General features: G+C 39.4%; 1 protein-coding gene across 8 annotated transcripts in view; it reads right to left on the bottom strand.

Annotated features, from left to right (window-relative positions):
• Positions 1-19,639, bottom strand: part of LTBP1 (latent transforming growth factor beta binding protein 1) — a 194,644-nt gene that overhangs the window by 37,655 nt on the left and 137,350 nt on the right. For all 8 annotated transcript variants that reach the window (XM_061365890.1, XM_061365891.1, XM_061365894.1 and 5 more), the window contains 5 exons: positions 17,475-17,594; positions 14,019-14,141; positions 11,834-11,956; positions 6,027-6,149; positions 2,743-2,868 (listed from right to left, as the gene is read on the bottom strand). In XM_061365890.1, the coding sequence (XP_061221874.1) occupies positions 2,743-2,868; positions 6,027-6,149; positions 11,834-11,956; positions 14,019-14,141; positions 17,475-17,594 (615 nt within the window). The remainder of the gene's footprint in view (positions 1-2,742; positions 2,869-6,026; positions 6,150-11,833; positions 11,957-14,018; positions 14,142-17,474; positions 17,595-19,639) is intronic.

Genomic DNA, 19,639 nt, shown 5'->3' with positions numbered 1-19,639 from the left:
AGGTAGCAGTGGAATGTCACTGCCACAGCAAAAGTTTGTCTACACCTTGGAAGAAGACAGTCTCCACAGCTGTTCAGTTTACTTTGGCCAATGGACACAAAAACTCCATGCCAGAACTTAACCACATGGGGTTCTTGAATGTTTTATGTTGCTGTTGTTTCTGACTTTTCAAAAAAAAAAAAAGGGGTCAAGCTCATACAAAACAAGTCTGGAGATACGGAAAATCTGCTCCCCAGGTACAAAGAGGCGTGTGAATCCAGCAAAATTTCCTCAGGTTCTTTCTCTGATGGTATAAACAGTTAATCTCACTCACTTAACTAGAAGTAAATTCACAGAGGCACCCAATGTAAAGAACAGTAGCTTCTGTGGTTGGAAGCCACATCTTAGTACCTGGAACGTCACACGCTCCTTTTGTTTGTTCCATTTGTTTCATCTTGCCTCTCACATGGAGTAGACACCACTACAAATACTAACACTGATGCCACCAGTCCTCCCTCAAAGTGAGTTTTTTCAACTCTAGAATTGTTTTTATTAAAATGACAGACTGGAGAAACTGACTGTGGTAGAAAAGGAGTGCTGCTGTTTCAGAAGACTAGAAGTACCCTTGCTTCGCCAAGTTATTCAAATACTTTTCCAAGTGCTGAATATAAAGTCTGATCTGTATTCCATACACACCATTGATTACTTGTGAAGCATGCTCAACTGGTTTTGTACTTGTTGTTTGATTCTTCATTAAAATGTTCCAAAACTGTTCACAGTTCTGGAAATAAGATCTGATTTCATCTTTTTCTATTTCATAAAAGCTTGGGTTTTTTGTCCTAATGGAGATACAGAGATTAACTTCGTACTAACCCTTTCCTTAGAACAGGGCTACTTTCTCCAGACAGAGGGGCTCATTTTTTCTGGTACATCCCCCTAGACTTAGATGCCACTGGCTTGGTTTTTTTTTAAGTTGTGTTTCTATTCAGTTCTGCCTTATTTAATTTCTGAGAGTTTGATTTCACAAGGTTAGTAAGTGTTCTTGTCACTTCGGTTTGCAATAAAGTGTTTGGTTTCTACTAAAAGCAGGCTGCATTCTTCCCTGACCACTTTTTTTTAGTTGTGATCAGCAGTGAAGCAAAGCACCTGCTACTACTTTTCTTGCAGAGAAACTGAAGGTATTTGACAATATCCTTCCTAAACACTGGGTGAAATATGTACATGCTGCCAAAAGAGTCCTTTAAAATGCTTTGCAATTATCTTTATTACTTGAAATCACAAAATACTGTCTTGTCCATCAATCACTGGAGTTACTCAGATTCTTCAGCTCACTTGACCAGGCTTTTGTCTTAGCAGTATAAGAGTGTCTCTTTCGACTTATGCCATGATTACAAAATAAAGTAAATGTTTAGAGAAGGAAAAGCACTAAAAATACTGCAGAATTCTTTCTGGTTATCAATAATGACTAAACCACAAATAGTGTGTGTGATGTCATACTATACCTAAATATACAGCACTTACTGTCCTTGCATCAGCATAACAGTACTTCTGCCAGCAGTGGATTTCATTTCATTTCATTAGCTATTATATTACTAACTATAGCATACAGCAGGTTATAGTAACCTATATAGTTATACACTAACTATGGCATAATAGCAGGTTATATGCCTGCTCAAATAATGCCATAATGCTTATTACCCTCTGGTAAAAGTAGGGGGAGTAGATGCAACAGTCCCTAAGTGAACTATGAGAACAGCTGGGCCATGAAAACCAATCACATATGGATCTACTGGGCTATAATTTGGGACAGAGAACAGCTTGCTTAATTCTTTGATGCTTGGGATCCACTACCTGTAGGTTGTAACAGTGAGCTATAATCTGCTCAGTGCTTCTCTTCTACATGCACTCTACCGAACTACTAGCATGATTTTTTTTTCCCTTCTGAACTTTTTACACGAGGCTTCTTGCCTTAAACAGCCTCCTCATCCATAAGAACAGCCATTCATCATCCAGAATGTAAATGAGGGGAAGTAAAAAGTAAATGAGGGGAATTTTGTTTTCTACCAGCATCACTGACTACACAAAACTGCTTATCTTCTTGGTATCACTGAGCACAAGTCTCCTTTTTTAAATTCAGTGTAGAAGAGCAGCATCACTTGCAAGTGCATGCATGCCATTAGCTGGCTTTAAACCTGTAAAGATCTGATTACTATTATTATTTACTCCATTTCTGCCATTTCAAGAAGGTCTTACCCACTGAAACTCATCAGAAGCCTGAGTTCCAAACTCACCTTACATACATTTCATATATAGCAAGGATGGAAGAAATAAATATAAGATAGAAATAATTTCCCATCTATGAAGACATTTTCATATTTTTGCATGAAAGTCTACTGCTTTCATATATCTTAACATCAGAATGTCATTCCCTCCTTTGCCACAGTTAGCTCAGTCTTCATTCTTTTTCACTAATTTGCTGAAAAAAGTGTAATCTACTATTAAGATAGCAAAATGATTAGAAATCAAGAAAAAGTAACAAACATTAACTCCATTATGTTGCCCGTTTTGTACATTTCCTGTTACGCTTAAGATTCAAACAGCAGCATAACGTACCAGGCATTTACAAGAAAAAGCACAAAGGACCTTAGATGGCAGACTGCAGAGTTAATAGTGGGTTTGGAGTATCAGACCCAAAATGACCATTTTTCTCGCCCAAGTAATAACAGCAAATCAATAGGAATCCGTTATTGTAACTTGCCTCACCTTCACATCTTCGGCCATCTGCAGACACAGAAAAGCCCCTCTCACATATGCACTGGTAGGAACCATCTGTGTTTAGACACTCCCCATGAGGCGAACAAAGGTCAGATCTCTCACATTCATTGATATCTGAAAACAGACACATTAATTGCTTTCAAATCATGATATCCTTAATATTCAGCCTACGTTCAATTTAGTCTTAAAAGCAGCTTTGAATTTCACCAGCTGCAGCTATGCAAACAGCTATGTAAATGGGGCTTATTTTCCAGAGTAACCAAATCTTCGTATCATTCTTAAGCTCTGTATAGGCATCAGTATGTTCTGCTGCATCATACTCTCCCTGCATCACTCTCTGTGATGATGAGCAGATGAGAGTGGTTTGTGAGATATCAGTACAAGCTCTGTACTAGCCAGCACTTCTTCTGTGTTAGGGGAATTCTCAGAAGGCTCCACCTCATTGCTTTCTGACGGCTGCATGCTGGTCAGCTTGCGCATCTGGCTCCATGCATTACCGGCAGGTCTGGACTTGCATCTTTCCCAGTAGGCTGATTTTGTATAATTTCAAGCCAACTGCTGATGGGGAGTGGGAATGTTCCCAAAAGGTTGCTATACAAGAGCCTGTCATCATTGCTTTTTTTTTTGGTGGTTTTTTTTTTTTTTTGAACACAGAAAGCACTTTTCAAGCACTGCCTTTCATACTTGTGAATTTAAAGCCCAAGCACTGCTTTCTAATTGATCTCTCATCTTAACAACAAAACCTACCATCAGTGCTTAAGGACTGCATTTAGTCATTAAGGAGGTACTGCTTTCACATGAATTACTATTCACATTGTAATTGCACTTTTGGATTTTGCTTTACAAAAACCTACTAAGAAGTTTTCAACACCATGCTGAGATCAAACACGAATTTACAAACAAAACTTACACATGTGGCTCATCCATCCATCACAGATACTAGAATGTCTTATTCTTAACTGTGTCTTTTGTTGCTTAGATTCTGGCCATTGTTGCAGCCATACAAAACACATCACAGTAGACAGTATTTTCACAGACTGGAGAAATCATGATTTCAATACCATCATTTTAGGACCCATGACACCCATTACAGAGTTCTCTTTAGATGCAGACTGATTTTGTCCTGTGTGTAAACTTTCCAGGCCAGTGTCCTGAAGTCATGGCACATGTGGAAAGAACAGAGGCAGCTCGGGGAAGGGTACTATCTGTGGGAGGTGCACAGGGTAAAGTCAGTGCACTGTGCTTCATACAACACCTACATGTATAAAGTTTTCTCTGAATTCATAGTAAATGCAGACCAGTGGCACGCTTTCTGACAATCTCTGTCAGGTAAGGTGGCAGACCAGCGACAAGGACAGAGGACCCACGCTGCTCTCAAGACTAAGCTGTCAGGTTCTTACAGCTGCCAAACCAGCTGGTTACACAAGGTAGACTGATGTATTAAAAGATAAGAAAATTAACAATGTTAGGGAAACGAAGTATAATTTATCTGAAAGAGCAAACTGCTCCCCTTCTAATGTTTTGGACTCTTTGCAGATTTGCTTCTTACCAAAACACGTTTCTAATTCCTAGTCTAGTCCAAATTCAACTTGAAGACACTGCATTCTGTGATAACTTTACCAGATCAATTCAATAGCTTTCTACTTTCAGTTATTGTTCCCTTTGAACATAATAAGGCTTTGATCAAGTGACCTCTCTTCCTTTTTTTTCTTTTGTACAACAAAAAAAACCCCAACAGTTTAAAAGCATTCACTCCATTCCCCTCCCCTGGCCATCAGTTTTCTTGGGTTCGTCTCTGACTGCTCAGCATTCATTTTGAACTGTGGGCACCAGAATGTCAATGTACAACAACGTGCTAAGAGCAGTTGTATCAGTGCAAACTAGAGGGAAACAAACCTTGCTTACTCCTGCTGCGTATTCTGATTTGTCAGTCTTCTGGGGAGTGCATTAGTCCTACTGGCCATAGGGTTGCACTGGAAGCTCATATTCAGCTGAATGTTGCTGACCCCTAAATCCTTCTCAGTAACCATTCCCAGAAGGAAGACTACTATCCTACAAGCATGACTGGGATCCCTTTTTTCAATATAGATACGGATATATTGAAACACATATTGTTTGCTTACTTGGCACTAGTGGCCTGTTACCTGGATCTCTTTCATGCATCTTCAAGTAAGTTTTCTCAAAAAATGTTATGTATTTTTTTCTTGCTATTACAGAACCCTGACAGAACCAACTTTCAGTCACTTCAAAATGTCTCATTCTAGCTGACACTTAAAATATTTGGAAAGTACTGCTGAAATGTAAAGAAGTTATCATTTACGATACAAGTATGGCTAGACTTGTCCAGTGCAAAATACAGAACAAGAAAATATACTGAAGATACCCACTATTGCATCCTGTAAGAGCTTAACAAATTCTCAGCCCAGTAAAAAGTCTAACCGTGCTCAATTCTGCTAGCTAAAGAGCCCCCTTTATTATTCTTTCACTGCATCCAGTTCTTTGCTGTTCTAACCTGTCAGTATACATTGTATGAACTCTTCCTTTCTTCCGTTTGTTTTGATGTTGATCTGGCTATTTCTCCATCAGTCTAACTCCCCTCTACAGCAAGTTCGTATTTCTCAGGGTTGGTGGTTTTCTTTCTCAAGTGTGGTGCTCTTACCTGAAATGGATTTTTAATTTTCATTCATATTTTTCTGTTAAAAATACTGTCAATACTGTCTGTCCCTTGGCTGGCTTGTAAGTACTTCCTGTTTTGCTGTATTTATCTACTTAAAAATGAAGCTTGTATACTACTACTTTATACAGTGAAGAGAACAGAGTATCAAAGCTGGCTCTGATCTATAGCCTGCGATCAATTCTCTTTTATCTGCTAAAGCAAGGTCTAACAGGTCACTTCCTTAAGTTGAACGCAACATTTTCAGAATTAGAAAGCAGTCACACAGAATGCTCAGAACTTTTACAGCAAATTTACTGTCGGTAGCACAAGGTCTTCAACACAGACCAGCTGGAATTCAGACTCTCAGCTCAAGTCTGAAGTGTGTATTAGAGAGGTGCCAAGGAAAAGTCCAGTCTCCTGCTCCCGAGACTTCAGCCTCTTGAAAAAGTTTCTCAGCGTATATTTACAGAGAGAAATAGAAAATGGGAAAAGAAAGTACTACAATTCACAAATGTGTTTCTCTCCCTTAGCATGATCTGTGACTATCACAAGTTATGCTTACAAACTTGCACGTTTATTATAATGACCCAGGTATTTTTTTATAGCTACTTCATACCTTGACATCCCCTATTCGCTATCTGCTGGAAACCATCTGGGCAAGTGCATTTGTAAGACCCGTCAGTGTTAATGCAATTTCCTCGAAGGCAAATGTCACTGTCTTGCAGGCATTCATCAATATCTGAAACAAAAGTATTACTGAATTATTAGATAATGCAAAAACTGATAAAACTTAGATATTAACATAGCAATTTGAAGCTACAATACCCTATAATAACCATGTGCACGTGTGGAAATCATGTTTATTAAGCTTTAGGATGTCCGTTTAATTCTCCTTTCATCATATCATCAGGCTTCTTGTATGTCTAGAGAGCTATGAGTTCGTATGTCATTTATTCCTAGCAAACACACCTAATGTGCCATCTGCATCTGTCATGAAAGCTATCATAACAAACCTTTACACCACTCTTTACCCTACTCCAATGGTGACCATGGTGTTACAGTAATACAGTTAACAAGAAATCCAAGCAGCTGTACATTTAGAAGACAGACATTGAAGCTGCCTCCTAATGCAAAACATGCAATAGGCATCTCTGGACATGTTTAGAGCCCTACACAGAGATCTGTAAGCTGGAAGTGATCTGACTCAGACGGCATCCAGAGTATGGGCAAGCTAAAGCAGAGCTGGTGTGTCATACACCAGACAAGACATGCCTGCAGAGACTACTCACAAAACAACCACATGGATAGGAGGCTTGTAGGATAGGGACCACACTGCACATACTTATGTGTTAATAGTTACTGTTTCATGCAGCTCATGTGATGCAATAAAGCCATTTCACAGGCTTAGCAGCTTGGTTGCAAGGCTGAAAAGCTGCTTTTGCACAGTGCAGCATCCAAGCCATAAATCCAGGTCCAGAGTCAGGGAATGCAGTCTACCTCCCAGCTGCCTGTACACTATATTCCCAGCATCAAGCCTCAGGCCTGCAGACTGTGTCTTGATATCCATGGGATAGACGTTTTGACTGACACATAGGAGGGCAAGTTTCAGGATACAAACCAGATACAAAGTAATCAAATATTTCAAGAACTGGCATTGTTCCCACCTAAAGTCTTGGCGTTGTCTTTCAAAGGGCTTAAAGGCAACCCAATGGAGGAAACAGAGCACAGCTCTGTTAACCCTGTGGATACACGATTAACTCAGCAAGTGCCTATCCTCCAGCAATATTATACACTTCTTTTCACTACAGCTGAAGATCACAAGGCATTTGATGACTGTGCCCCCAGGTTTTAAAAGCAAAGCGAAAGTAAGAGTCAAATAAAAGAAGCGTCTGAGAAGCAATTTCCCCCTGACTTCACACTGCCCTACCTCATAATTCACTGAGTCTATTGCTCAGATAATGCAGACAGTTTCCTTTGAAAAACAGTTATCAAAGACTTTTTCCACTGCTTTTGATTATTCTCATTTCTTAAGCATGGATTCTAGCTGATTAGAACTGTAACTTTTTCCTGTGTTGCAGGAATGAAAAACAACTGTAATTAAAAATGAGGACATGCCCTCCTTTCTACACTTATCTCTGGAAAGCCCACACTGTATCAGACTGCAATTATCCTTGGGATTTAATCTGTTTGATAAAAATAAGAAATAGGAATAGCTTTCTTAGATAAATGAATGTTATTGCAGATAAAACTGCACTTAATACTGACAAAGTTGTGACCTTTTGATAACCACATGTTTTATAACAATTTTTGAACTGAGAAATAAATTGTGGCTTATTTAAAACAGCAATTAATTTTGACTAGGAACACGAGGGAAAAAAAATGAACGACTCCCTTGTGCTGAGTTAATGCCAAGTCTCACAACAAGAAGGCGTCTTCCGCCAAATTCAGTCAAAACTCATTATTTTCCATATAGGATGCATACCTCCCGCTCTGAAATGCAACTTTTCACAGGTCCTATGGTTGCTGCATAAGGATGTCCAGAAAAATCAGAGACAGTGAGTCATGCTTGTGATCTTCAGTGCTTTTTACTACCCTTTAAATGTGCATGTCTTGAGCATTTTGGCTAGCAGAATCTCTGCAGGCTCCTAGGAGAACACTAGGAGCCTCCTGTGCTTCAGACAGACTCTTTTTCAGCAACCTGAGTTCTTTGAGATGTACAGTTGATACGTAAGCCCAGCTGGTACACATTTGTACTTCATGTCTGTTGTGACAAGGCCACAGGTTCACTCACTTTGTGTTCACTCATTTTCAGGGCAACACAGCACAAAGTCTCAATGTCACTTCGTCTCAAGAACAAGATGCTGAATGAGAACATAAGGCAGACAGAATATAAACATACATGTGCTCATGTAACTTTGAAGATCTCTGGATACTAGGAAATTAACTTCTTTTTCTATCTTCAAGTAGAAGGTTGTGTGTACAGCCCACCTGAGGATGGTGGGCTGTACTTCCAGGCTACTAATTTCCAAGCAGATAATAGCAAGTCTCTACAGGTACTTTGGCCTTGGATTACATGGTATACAGGCATTTATGACAGGAATAGACATACAGACTATTGCTCTCAGACAGAACTGAAGGTCTCAGTCCGGCTTGTTTTCTGAAGCCTTCAGTGCAAGGATGCATACACAGCATGTACACACCAATGCACAGAACAATTATTTGCAAATTAACTTTATTCTTAAGCAAGTGGAATACTGTGCAAAAGCTTCCACAAAAACACTAGCCAGAGAGCTGTAAAATGCACAGCTGAAAACGAGCACTGCAATATCCCTAGAAGTCTGCACAAGTGTATAATGATCAAACCAGCAAACTGCTTCTTGAGCTGCTACATTTTTAAGAAACCTTCTGAAGTAGAAGAAATCCTTATTAAATAATTAAGCACATTTCTTTCAAGTGATTTGCCCATCACTGTGGTTTTATGGCCTGATACATTTTTTGGGTATTCTCTGATGTAGGAAATGGCCAACCACCCACCCCTAAGTCTGAAAAACTGGACAGAATTTCCATGATTCTGTTCTTTTCACACAACTGAGCTCTGCTGTACCCACAGTTTTTGTCCTGTCTGTCCTGTTTTCATCCTCCTCTTTACCTGCGTTAGAAAACAGGTAAACAGGCTAAGCAAAAAATCAGAAGCCATTATGAAGAAACACTGGGCATCTTCTCACAGTGATATTCTCTTTATGGAAGCTCTGCCCTGTGGTCCATGCACACATCTGGCTGAACTGAGTCATAAGGAAAGCCATGAAAAGAACGTGAGATTTAAACCTGTATTCAACTGAATTCCCTAAAGGTGCACTGAATGCTTCAAGGAGCCCTCAAAAATAATTACATCACAAGGTGAGGAAAAACAAGAGAGGTGAATGTATAACAGATGAAGCAGTCACACACAGTGTTCTTAATGACAGCAAAACAAGCACAGTCTGTTCAAACTTCATTTCGAAGGTGCAAAAACCAGTCTGTAATATTCTGTATTTTAGAAAATACTGAAAGGATATAATGAAAGCACAAAAGAATTTCTTCCACTTCAAGAGATGAGTAGATTTTTTACAGGACTTGCAACATTTATGAAAATCTTCAGTGAACAAACTGTCTCTACAGAAATTAACCGCTCTGCCACTGGGTGAAGAAGCCAAAAGATGTGGTTATAGACTGTTGCAAATGAGACAAAGATCCTGAGATGAGGAAGCAGTTTTACTCTTTTTCCTTGTATGATCCAATCCTTCTTCTTTTGCCTTGAGAGCTTCTTAAATTATTATTTCTTGAAAATTGCCCTTGAACAGGATCAAGGAAGAGAAGATGATACAGCATGAATTTGCCCTGGGAGGCCACTGCATAGTGATGGAGAGCATCAACAGTTCCCATGACTACTTGGGCTGTATGAAATCACCAAAGCAGTCTGAAGAGAAGTTCTGACAACATTTAGTCCTCAGCTACAATGGGCTTAAATTAATTTCTGTATTTCATCTGCTCTTCTTCACTACAAGATGGTTTAACTCACCATTTCATATGCTCACACATGTTAACAGCATTTACTAATTCAAAACCTCTCTCTGCAGACTTGATGGTTTGTAACACTTCTTGCTGAGGAACCAAAAATGCTTGAAACAGTTATGTATCCCACTCTCTCACCACCTCCCTCTGCTATGGAGAAGAAAGAACCTTTATTGCTGAAGGTGGACAAGGTAAGAACTCATGAATTAAACTGCAGCAACAGAAGATTACCATCACACATTTGGGAAAAAAGAAAATCTAACACAAGGACAACAAAGCACTGCACAGGCTGCTTGAAGAGACCTTTGGAATCTCATCTGCTGAAGCCTGCTCAGAGCAGGTTAGATTGGTACCTGTCAGGAGTGACATCATATGGTCTGTTCTGCCTCTGGGAGGTAGGATGGACCAGTGATCCATTCCACCACATTTTTCTTTGATTCTTGACACAGTATCTCTGCATCTGTTGCAACTCATGAAGTCATGTGAGAGCAAAATTCTTTGACAGAATTCTTTGAATTCTAGTGCCTTGCATCATCAGCCCACATTTCTTGAAGCTGATGCAAGTGATGCTGGTATTCACCAGGAACTTTGAGAAAACTGTGTTAAGTTCTTCTGTGACCAGATTCTCCAGTACCAAAGAGGATCTCTGTGCTGAGATTTTTGTAAGATATTCTTATTCCTTGTTGGTGAAAACTTCAAGAGATGCTGTCACTCACTGAATACGGACAATCAGTATTATTGATTACAAAGTCTGACTTGGTATTACAGGTTTTGACTTGAGAAGATACCTTCTGGTTGTCTCAGGGGGAACTGGCTCTTCTGCCTGGATCACTTGAAGAGTTCCTGACCTATTGCTGTGGGGGAGAAGGTGAGAGCTGCTTCCTACAGTGCTGTGTGGAGGATAACCTAGCAGCAGAACACTATTAGATAGAACAGTAGTAGGAAACTTGTGTCTTCCGTGGTATCAGCAGCTACAGAAAGCACACCAGATACTGGAAAGCTTTTATGTGCAAATACCACATGTATGGTGAGACTTTAACTTGGAGTTTTTTCTCCTCCCTCACTCCTAGGGTGAGATAAGGAAGCAACTGAGGTACAGTCTTTCCTGAAACTCACTACTAAGTAATCTCACATGCTCAAGGTGACCATGACTGGCCAGCAGACTGATCGTATCAGGTGGTATAGCCAACAATGGAGAAGAGGAAGTAGCTTTGAAATAATTCATTTGCCAATTAGTGGACAATTAAACTGTTCTCCTAGAGAGTTAATAAATGTTTCTGGTTTCTATAACACAGCATTTACTGTACCTCTTTCACCTCTTATTTTTGTTTTTACAAGCTTAGTATGTAGACTGCCTTCTGAGACAGTGAAAGCTGTGAGCTCTAGCAGATCCCCCTGGAGCTCATCTTATACTAAATTCTTTCCTTCCAGTGCACACGTGGAATTGTGGTGGCTGGCTACAGGTTCCCAAAACAGCTGGATAAGGAGTTTTAACTTAGCAGGGCCCCATGTGAATAATATATGCTGGCAGAAGCTTTTGTAATACAGAACCTCTGTGTCAGAATTTGAGCAACAAGGTTTGGAAAGACTTAATTGTTTTTGGTAATAATGTCAACTGCTCTTCCAATCTTACTGTTGGAAATGCATGTGCTGATTTCTTGTATGTGGAAAGATGAGAGGGACTATTTCTAAGAATCCATTACATACGTGCCTGTGTAGGTGGGGACTGTTGAATGGTTGACAGTAAAGCACAGAGAAAGAAACAGAAGCAGTCTGTCTTTCTGCCTCATTATCAAAAGGGTTCATGCCTATAGCTGAAATTCTCAAGATCTCATTGAAAAAAAATTAATCAGTTTAAGTTCACAAACTTACCTTCACACTGATCTCCAGTGAATGACAGTGCATAGCCTTGGCTACAAATACATCTGAAAGATCCTTCTGTGTTCCTGCAGCGTCCATTTGCACAAAGTGATCGGTGCTGGCATTCGTCTATATCTGTAGCAGAAGAGACAGTGAAATCATAACACATCTGAAAATGCCAGTTACTGAACAAATGGTACAATAACCATTCTGAACAAAACAGCAAAGCAGAGTGTCAGTAACCAGCAGTGCTTCTCTAATTCTTATTTATTAACAAATACAGACAGCATATAATGCATAAAAATATGAAATTGCAGATGGATGCTTTCCTTGTAATGACTGCATTCAGCATTCTCTCCTGTAGTGTCAGTATATATCCCTCAATCCACAAACGCATACACACAGACACACAAATACACACTCAGGCTGCTTGAGAGCTGCTTTTGTTTCTTTTTTATCTGGCAAAGGTAACAAACCAGCCACTCCAGTGAGTCAGCAAAACCCACAAAATACTTTCCAGCAGAATCACCACCTTTTAGCAGGGTGTGGTTTTCAGATGCACACTGACAGGCTGTTCTCCTATTAAGTTGTGCCTTAAGGCTCCTTTAAATACTTGCCTTGTAACAGTATTAATCCTCTAAACATGGGGAAATGTCTCTTTGCTGCCACAACCACTGCTAATCCCTCAGCGCTTCAGTTCTTACGAACTGGTGTCAGCCTGGGTTAACAGATGGACTTGAACATGAAACTGAAATTTTCCTATGAAGAACTCAAAATCTTGGAGGGGAATGGTACTTTGAATTCAGAACATAGCAAAGGTCTTGTTTGAGCTAGGAAGCCTGTTTTCCCTCCCTTATTTATAAAATACTTGTTAAAGAACAGTAATTAAATTGATATGGTATGTTCTTAGTCACTTACAGGGTTTAGACATGGCTGAATGTCTTTCTGAAAATATTCTCCAATTCAAACAGGAGAAAGTTACTCAATGAGGTTTTTTAGGTCTGTGTTATGGCTACATAGTCTGACCTCTTGAGTAATAGTCCCTTGCGACCACAGAAGTTTTGAATTTAAGGATCACTGACATCTGCAGAGCTGCATGAAGCATCTGGGCACGTGTACGGGTCCTTACTTTAGAAGGCTGCGCTTTAAGAAGAATAGTCTGCTCATGCCAGTTCAGCTTGGCAAGGGCCTTTTTCCATGAAGGCTCAGAGGAAGCAGTCAAACTTTGTCTACATAGTTTCCCCAAGACCAGTCTGCTGTGTGTCCTGGACAGCACATTTAACTCACTCAAGACACTTCACTTACACTGATGTTTTGTTTCAAACTTCCTGACAAAGTTATATGAACGATCATTTAGTTTTACTGTATTATTTTTAGCACTCAGAAGTCTGAAAGTGTTTGGTGCTATACACAGACACTTAGGAAAGTGTAGGGGGAAGGGAAGAAAAAACAACATCTGACAAAGAAATGTTCAGGTTTCTGTGTACTTCCACAGCTTAGAGACATTCTCCCAGATTTTTACGTTTGGGGAGAGGTTTCAGTAAGTCCCCTCTCCCTAAGGATAAGGATATTAATTCCTCCTGCAAACACTGTAGGTTCTCTCTTAGACTACTCTGCTCTGACTTCAGACCTAAATTTGTTTTACTGGAGCAGTCCAGATGTGAATTTTGTTGAAGCAATGTGGAACCTGACACTTCAGGAGGTACAGGTTCTGTTCTCAGAAATAAGACACCAAACTTTCTCTCTCTTATATGTACTACTTGAAATGCAGTGACCCCAGTGAGGCATCAGCTCAGTGTTAACTGACGCTACTGGGTTCCGAGAGGATACAGCCTGCTTTTTTCTGGATTCCACTTACCCACATGAAAATAAAAAAAGGACAGATAGAAAGAAAAGCAGTTCAGGCAGTGAAAGCCACTATCTCCAAACCTCCAAAATGCTGAAGATGCCAAGGATTTGCAGAAATTCCTATTTAGCAATATAAATATTACTACATGACTTGCTTTATAACAAATGGCAAAATCTTCAATGTGACCAATGAAGCCATAAAATGGAAATACATATTCTTACATTGTTGGTTATTTAGCTTCAGTATTGTACATTTGTTGATTCTCTGTTGAAAGGAATACTGTTAGATGAAAAACACTGCCTAAAAGGTAAGTGCAACCTAATGAATTTTAATCATACTTTTTCCTACCTTCACACTGATCCTCTGAAGCAGACAGTTTGAAACCTTGGCCACAAATACACCTGAAAGATCCCTCTGTATTTTCACAACGACCATTTGTGCAGAGATTGCCATACTGACATTCATCTATATCTGCGAACACAAAGAAAGCAGAAGCATTAAACTAACTTGGGTACAACCATCTTTCAGCTGAGCTTGGGAATATATCCAAATTCTGCCATAAGCATAGTTGTAATCAGTTTTCCCGCATATTTTGACCTTGACAATTCTGTATCAATTTAAAAAAAGGATTTGAACTTGAGCTGCCCTGTGCTCAAACACTCAACTATACTCAAGAGCCCGCATGACCAAAATGATAGTTTGATCCCTGCACTACAAGGACTGCAGTAACAAGCCTTTTTTCTTTCTTTTCTTTTTTTTTTTTTTTTTAACAGGAGTTGAACTATGAACTATGTCCACATCATCCTTACCTGAATAATATTATTTTGCCCATAATTTTCCCTTAAAATTAGCTAATTAATTTAAAATTAGCTTAAGCCAGTATGGCTTTAGTATAGAGAAGAGGTCAGCAAATGTTGGTACATTCATTCTTGCACTACACAGATTTACTCCGAGGGTATGTACCTGTGATGAACGAACTAGCAGCCACCAGTACCTTGTAGCCATTATCACTAATTCTTCTGCTATTGCAAGGAACAGGTCAGAAAACAGTCAGAAGAGTCGAGTCAGCTAATGCTGGCAAGGCTATGTTGGAAGGTGTTCTCTCTGGCAGCATTTTTAAAACATGTGTGCTGATCAAAATCCCCCAGCCTTCTGCCTCTACTTGTTTACCCGGAGCTTACCTGTGGGGAACAGGCAGGTCCTCTCAGAGCCAGGACAGACCTCAATCATATTTTCTGCCATTGAATTTTTCCTGCTTTTTAAAGCTAGCTCGATTAATGACAGGGTTTAGGGGAGTTCTCCAGTGCATAACTGAAGACTGCAAGAAACACATCCACATGTGGGAACTCTGTCAATTTTTCAAATTGACTTAAAGGAGGCAGGTTTTAAAGGGCTTAGCTGACAGAAGGGGATCTCCACAATTCATGCAGGTCCCTTTGTAATGCTGCTCTACATAGGCAGCAAGGAACTCCATTGGATTATGGCCTTGTAACAGAATTCTCTCTTCCTGATTGCAAATCATCCTTTATTTACAGGAGGACTCAAAAGAAACTTTTTTTCTGTAAGGTAGCCTGACCAAGAACATGAAGTGGCATCCTCCAAGGAGGTGACAGCACAGATCCACAGGTGCCCTGCTATGGCAGTTCAGTAGGCAAGACTAATTCTCACATCCCTACTGTCACAAAACATCCTTGCTCAACAAAACACCACCTTTGCTCCCAGTGTATATGATCAATGCTCTAATTCAAGAACTTGTTAAAACATAGAGAACTTAATTCAGCAATCATGGAAGATCACAATATCAACAGCAAAGAACTGTTGAACTGTTGCATTAGACTTTCTGAAAAGTGACCTAGACTAACAGCAGAAAGAAATGAATTAATGGAACAATGGACCTAAATACTCTTCATCGATAACTTGGGAAATATTTTCCTTTCCAGTGTATTTAAACTGTACCATACTGCAAAGCTACAGACTTGAGACAAACTATCTGCATTACGTTTTCCAAAATGCATATGGCTCATTTCCAACATGATGTAAGTCTAGCATAAACAGAAAATGAAGACTGATCACTAATGATGTGAGAGAGAAGTCTAGGCTTAGAACATTTCATAAAACAAAGGAAAAATGGTAACTACATGCAGTAATACAAGGAAAAAATTATTAGCAACTTGGAACCAAGACTTATCCCTTACATGGCTTAGTTCTGTTCTGTAAATCAGAGCAGAACAGTGACCTTTTCTTTAATCTCATTCTGCTCCTATTAACCTGGTTAGCGTGGACAAAACGAGTGAAAACCATGCCATGGGATTTTCAACCAGGCTACTTTCATGAATAGGTACAGAAATCAAGCTTGATGTCAGGTAAGAACACAAAATTAAGCCAACATTAGATTTTCTGGAAAAGGAATTAAGGGGAAACCTTTCTAAAATAATGCATGTGCCACACTCTTTGCGAGGGCAGCAGGAATCTAGACAGGTGGGAAGGAGCAAACCAAAGATGAACATGGAGTAATGTGTGCTATGTGAATTGTATCAGTTTGTGGTAAACATTTCTAGCTTGCTATAACTCCATTAAAATCTGTGAAATTACTTAAGAGATTCATTGCTCAACAGTAAGTCAAATGACAAGACCAAATAATGCAGCTATGGCATGCTAATAAATCATGACAGCCAGATACGTTCAGACGAGTAATTTGCTACGATCTGCCTTCTTTACAACCTGTACATCAAAACTGAGTGTGAGGCTTTAACAGCCACACCGTACATTCTTCAGGTGCTTCACTGAAATTTGACTTTACTCTTGCTCCACAGATCAAAAGCCCATTTGCGGCAGAAGCACAGTAGATGCCCATTTTCCAGAGCTATTTCAGCCAGTGATCCTAGACTGCTTCATGAGCTGAACCAAATCACAGCAATTGGGAGCAATTAGGAAATAAGCTATGAAAGCACACTGTCAATCTGACCTACAGTAATAGTGCAAACGCTCCCTATGTAGATTATTATATACCCTTTTAGGTAACATGGTTACTCCAACCATTGCAATTTATAGGACATGCATTACACACAGAGTGGACAGGAGGATTCACAACAGACAACAGACCCTTTGCAACTGAGGTCAAATTTAGGTTTCTAGTAGAACTCAGGAAATGGCACTCAAAACAGCAAAAGATTATTTATTTTGGATTCATCTGCTCTTTCTTATCTATCTGAAATAGCCAAAACTGATTTGGAAAAAACCCTAAACATTCAAAAACGTATCAACAGAACTATAATGCGAGAAATCTGTCCTAAAAACCTAACCTAAATACCTGAAGTGAGACAAGCTGCTTTAAGATGTGCTAATGTTTCGCTGGAAGTACAGATAATTAAGAAGTTTTATGAACATGCTTTGTGTGAGCAAACTCCCATGTCCTATTAAAAAGCCTGCCAGTCACACTGATGTATTAGCATCCATGCTTTTTCCGTTTGATAAGACATTCAAGCAATGACCTACTACCATTTCACCAATAAAACATCCCTTTCAGTTCCATATTTTCTATTTCAAGAGTTTTGATTTGTAATTATGATTGTATTGTTTGCAGTCTAGATTCAATGTTAATTTATCTACAGTAAAACACAATTTCTTCCTGTATACTGTGTCTGAGAACAAAGTCATTTAAAAAATCTCATATTTTCAATTATAATTGATGAAATGGGGACCCAGGGCACAGTGCTGTCATCAGGTTGTAACACTGGTGAAATAGGAAATACAGCATCTCATAACAAGCACTATAAGTGGAGAGTCAAAGAGTACTGAACATACCATGGCATTGCCCGTTCCAGCCTCTGAATCCCACTCTGCAAGGAATGCACTGGTAAGAGCCAGGAGCATTAACACACTGTGCATCTGGACAAGTAGTTGGAGTCAGGCATTCATCAATGTCTTAAAAAGAGAAGATAATAGGAAATACCGGTCAAAGCCATAACAGAACACTGAACAATAAACTAATCTCTTTATTCTTACTGTGCTCGTGTTGTACTGATACATTTAGAGCTGTGTACTTTTATCTGTTATAGACCCTGGAATGTACAAGTTCTCACAGATCAGTGCCAGTGAAGGGACACTGTAAATCAGGTCATAGTATCATATTAACTGAATCTGAATTTTCTGTCATACTATGATTCTTTGGTAGACCCTCCATAACATACAGCAGATCACATTTCAAGCGTAGGTAAGAATAACTTTGCTTACATCACCCCTTTACCATATTGAAGTGTCCAGAGGTTCTTCCTACAGTCAGTCTCAAGAGACTTTGGATGTGCATTGCAACAACAATGCACTTCCTCTGGCTTCTAAAAGCAAAGAGCAATTTGATATTCTTCAGAGTTCTAGAGTTATGCTGCATGTAAATATTATGTGGATTACAAATTTTGTTTGAATGTAAATCAAAGATGTTTAGAGAGAATAAGGAATTCATTATGTCTGAAAGAAGGCACTAGCAACACACATCACTGAGGCTGGCAATGTTTAGGGTGATAAAGGGAACTGTTGAATTAGGAGAGGTCCTAGTTAATCCATGAAAAACAAGAGGTATGCCCTGAAATACCGATAGATCTTACGTCTGGGCTCTGAGCATCTACCAAGAATTTCTCACTCTGCCCCAAACATACCAATAATAAATACAATATATACAACCTAAAGGAGACTGCATACAAAAATTATATTCAAAGACAAGTTGCTGCCAAGTGACCGATGGTCAGATGATGGAATTTGAACAGCTTGGGCAGCCTCATTCCAGCCTTGACTACCATTTTATAATATGGGCCTTAATTACACAATAATTATCTTTCCTACTTCATGCAGTACACAGAATAATGAAATTGCCAGTCACCTGTAAACCCAGCTTCCTAAGCTCCTCTCCTGACCCTGCCTCAAGCCGACCAGTTGTGCCTTCTGCAATTAAGGACTACTACTCCAGAAGAGATAGCAGAGAGGCAATTTACTCCTAGTTTTGGGAACAAGCTACAGAGAAGGAAAATAGCCTCCGACACTTGTAATTTAACTGGCAGTACTCCAAAATTCAGAGAATTGGACATCCAGTTCCAAACAACTCACTGGATGTGGGCAAATCGCAATTTTTGATAGACTCATGATTGTCCAGCTGAGAATACTTCCTCATGCAAACAGCAACAGCCCCTTCAGCCACTACAACGCAGGCCTGCAAGCATTTCCCAGTGGAACTGCTGTGAGATTTTTTTTAGTTATTTAATTAAAGAAAATCCACTTTGGATGAAACCAAAGACCGGCCCCAACACCGAAGAAACCTGTTCTCAGGGCTACATAGACTGTATATGCCCTCAAAACACACAACATGAATGAAGTATCTGGTACAGAAATTTCAGTCAAAGTCTAAATTCTGCAAAGCTTAAAGCAATCACAAGATTTTATAGGAAAACTTAATTGTATGCAGTGATGTTCAACTATGCCTGTAATATTGTTCTACATAAACAACAGACTGTGAAACAACAATATATACACACTTTTTGTTTCCCAGGCTAGGCCCACAACAGAGCTTGTGCTGGTATAGCTTGAAGGCAGGATGAAGACAGGATGAGGAAGTGTAAGCTAACTGTGTGTATTGAGTGCAGTTTGAAGGATTCTTGCCTTTGTTCTTGAAGTGTGGAGGAGGTAGAAAGAAGTTATTTGTGGAATCTGGAATCTGTCAGTAGGTGACTATAATGTGTAGGTGTAATGACATGGTGAAATGATTCCCCGAATGTGTCATTTCCTTGGTTTGATGGATTTAGTGTTAGTATGGTTTTTCCCTTAAGCAACTTTACATAACTTTGATCAAATAATTCTGTTTCAGAAATTAAATGTTAATTTAAATGTTAATGTTAAATTAAATGACAGAGGACTACCGCCACACTACTTAAAATACAAGCTAATAAATTCAACACACTGTGATATTCTGATTGCTAGCATAT

Source organism: Neopsephotus bourkii, unplaced genomic scaffold (assembly GCF_033783945.1).
Source record: "Neopsephotus bourkii isolate Nb327-2 ecotype Australia unplaced genomic scaffold, CSIRO-AGI_Nbou_v1 NB_1292, whole genome shotgun sequence".
NCBI lineage: Eukaryota > Metazoa > Chordata > Aves > Psittaciformes > Psittacidae > Neopsephotus > Neopsephotus bourkii.
Note: the sequence above shows the minus strand (reverse complement) of the source record. Positions and strands in the feature narration are given on the sequence as shown.